Source organism: Zingiber officinale, chromosome 8B (genome assembly GCF_018446385.1).
Source record: "Zingiber officinale cultivar Zhangliang chromosome 8B, Zo_v1.1, whole genome shotgun sequence".
Classification (NCBI taxonomy): Eukaryota; Viridiplantae; Streptophyta; class Magnoliopsida; order Zingiberales; family Zingiberaceae; genus Zingiber; species Zingiber officinale.
This window is the reverse complement of record NC_056001.1, coordinates 46,840,420-46,843,529: the sequence shown is the minus strand read 5'-3', so window position 1 is coordinate 46,843,529 and position 3,110 is coordinate 46,840,420. Positions and strand designations below refer to the sequence as shown.

Sequence of the window (3,110 nt, the reverse complement as noted above, 5' to 3'; positions counted from 1 at the left end):
TACATGTCTGGATAACCAAAGACCGGAAATTTAAGAGTTAAGCACTATTGTTCCTCGATCTGTCCTTTGCCTTGTATTATCGGTCTGGATAACCGAAGACCGGGAAATTAAGGGTTAAGCACTCTTACTCCTCGATCTGTCCTTTGCCTTGTATTACCGGTCTGGATAACCGAAGATTGAGAAATTAAGAGTTAAGTACAGACCGGGGTCCTCCGTGATCCAGGTCTGTAAAGACGAAGACCGGGGAATTTAAGAGTTAAACCCAGCTCAGGAAAGCGTGGGCACTTTTCTAAGACAACTGTTCATATCTTTTCCCGAGATCCGCCTCTTCGTACTTCGCACCGGTACTTTTCCAACTATGCCCTTGGGCGTTATTTTCGAGGAAGATCCTTCGGCTCTTGTTGTTCCCGCCCATTACTTTGCTCCAATGGATGATAATCTGACGAAATTGCCCCTGTGCTCGGCGACTGTAAATATTCTCCTCGCTTTCGACTTCCAGCGTTTCATGTCCTTTTCTTCTTCCTTTTGCTTGAATCCCTCCTTACTTCTGATCTTCCTGCTTTTTTGCGTCATAGCTTTCCGCTGGATCTTTCTTCCTTTTGTTTCTTTTTCTCATAGCCTCCCCCTCCTTTCTTCCTTCTCTGGCATCGGTGTACTATCCTGGCTCATCCACCTTCGATGAATTGGACCGAGATGACCTACGCTACACCTACGGAGTTGAGGATGACGCGCAAGTGATTATCCCCACTGGAATACATCAATTCTTCAATCCCCCTGCTGGCTCTAGCACCTTCTTTAAAGAGCAATTCGTGGCAGGCCTTCGTCTTCCTATCCACCCTTTCTTTTCCGACATATGCCGCTACTTCCGAATTCCCTTGGGGCAACTGACACCCAACTCCATCAGGATCCTCTGTGGCTTTGTAGTGCTGTGTGATGTATGTGAACTATCCTGGTCCGCCCACTTATTCCACTGCTTCTTCACCCTTCGGCGCCAGGAAGAGGGCACATTCTGTTATCAGCCCCGTCTTCGAACAACTTTTTTCTCATCCCTGCCGCCTTCTGACCCGAGCTGGATGAACAAGTTTTTCTTTATTATCTTTCCCCACGAGGTGGAGTGGCCCTTGCGATGGCAGCAATCACTTCCTCCCTCTCCCGAGCTAGGGGAATTTCATCTTGACTCTTCTTACATAGAAGCCTCGTCTCGCTTGGCCGGCTGATAGCTGAACTTGACGCGTCTATTATTTGAGGAGGAATTGTTGTCCTATTTTTGCTTGAGTTATCTGACCCTTGATACGTCTCACTCTCTGGGTAAGCCTCTCTCTCCTTTCTGTTATTACTTTGTGTGCACTTTATTTCTACGACAACTAATTTCACACTTTATCTTGTGCAGCTGAAGTTTTAACCTACGCTTCAGAGGTTCAGCTCCTTCCTCTGAGCGATATGGAAATAATGAGGCGTGGCCGAATTATCCAATAGAGGAGATCACTCCCCCACTCGTCTTCTACTTCAATTGGTGGGGCTTCCCCGGCCAATCCTCCGCCCCGACCTGCTCGGCGAGGGTCTTCTGGAGCCAGACCTGCTCCCTTGGCTCGCCCCTCTCGATCACGTACCGCACGTCCACCTCGGCAGGCCGCCCCTGCTCGTCCCTAGGCTGCTCGTCCACCTCGGCCGACCGCTCCTGCTTGCCCCCGAGCCCCACGTACAGCTCGGCCTACTACCTCAACACCCCTCCAATCGGCTAGTCCTCCCAGAGCCACTTATATCCCTGGTCTAGGCCTTGGTGGAAGACGTATGGGCCTTGGTGGAGGATCAGGCAACGTTTCATTTGCCAACCCCGCTTTCAGAGAGGCTTCTCAAGCAGCTCGCCGGGCCCGCTCCACAAATGACCGCCTGAGCAAGGATGCCCCTTCTCCCTCTAAACGCAGGGCTCGATCACCTTCCGATGATTCTGATTCGGATGGCCAGCCGCTGGCTCAGAGACGTCGATGTCGAGCCCTTCGTCCAGCGTCCGACTCAGGCCCGTCGTCTATCCCTTCTCCTCCTCCAGCTGTAGCTGCCTCTCCTCCACCTCCCATTGTGACTCCGCCTTCAATCCTGAGCCATGTAAATGATCCCCCTATTCCGTCCAATATTCAGGTCGAGCCTCCGCTGGCTCAAGCTTCCGCATCGCAGCAACCTCAAGGCGGTGAAGCTGGCCCCTCAAAACGCCCTTCAGTTACCCCTCCTGCAGCACCTCCTCAGGGTCCTTCTTCAGCTCCTTCTGGCTCAACTGCTGAGCCCTGCGCTCCTCCGGGCTCAGCCGCGGGTCATTCAGAACCATCCCCGCTTACTTATCACTGTTACTGTACTACTATCCCTTTTGAGGAGAGGTTATGGTCCCGAACAGATGTTCCCACTAGCTCCCTCAAGATAAAAGGTCATCTAGCCACTTTATGAGAAGAAAGCGTACAACACATGGACTCCTTGCCTCCCCTGGCCCAGATGGACAAATTTGTAGAGTTGTATATCAAGGTAAATTTTGTAAATTTCTCAACTGTTGTTTTTCCTGCTCTTATAAGATATTTCCTGTATGTCCCAGGCTTGTGCAGAGTCTCTGGCAGTGAACAATTCCTTCCATGCTACTCTTCATCAGAATAAGATGCTGCGAGATTATGTTGCTGAACTGGAACTGCAATTGAATGATCCTGCCCAAGCTAGTCATGCTTTGCGGGCCGAGATAAAAGATTTGACCAAAAAGAAGAACAGTCTGGAAATATCCCTAGCGCAGGCCAACCGTGCGCTTAAAGTTCTCCAGGAAGAACAAAACTGAGTCAATATTGTGCACCAGCAGAGTATAGATCAACAAACTTTAGAGCATCAACGAGCTATCGAACAATTGACTCAAAAACTGCGTGCTGCCGAGACTCTGGTGCAAGAGCAAGACCAAAAGTTGAAATCTCAGGAGGCTCAATTGACCTCCCAAGCAGCAGAGCTGTCCACTGCCCGGAAGGAACTGGATCAAGCTCAGGCTACCATGGAGGGCGTATCAACATCGCTGGCTATTTACAGAGATGGAGAGAACGATCGCTGCCTACAGAACCGTGCTCTGTATTTGCGTTCTCCAGAATTCT

General features: G+C 50.5%; 1 protein-coding gene across 1 annotated transcript; it reads left to right on the top strand.

Annotated features, from left to right (window-relative positions):
• Window positions 1-1,791: 1,791 nt before the first annotated feature.
• On the top strand, window positions 1,792-2,436 carry LOC122013761 (proline-rich receptor-like protein kinase PERK8). Its single transcript, XM_042569989.1, has one exon. It carries the CDS (start codon window positions 1,792-1,794, stop codon window positions 2,434-2,436), a length of 645 nt encoding a protein of 214 aa, XP_042425923.1.
• Window positions 2,437-3,110: the final 674 nt, after the last annotated feature.

Excerpts from the sequence above, each read along its gene's own strand:
- LOC122013761 (XM_042569989.1), top strand. The coding sequence starts at position 1,792 with ATGGGCCTTGGTGGAGGATCAGGCAACGTTTCATTTGCCAACCCCGCT.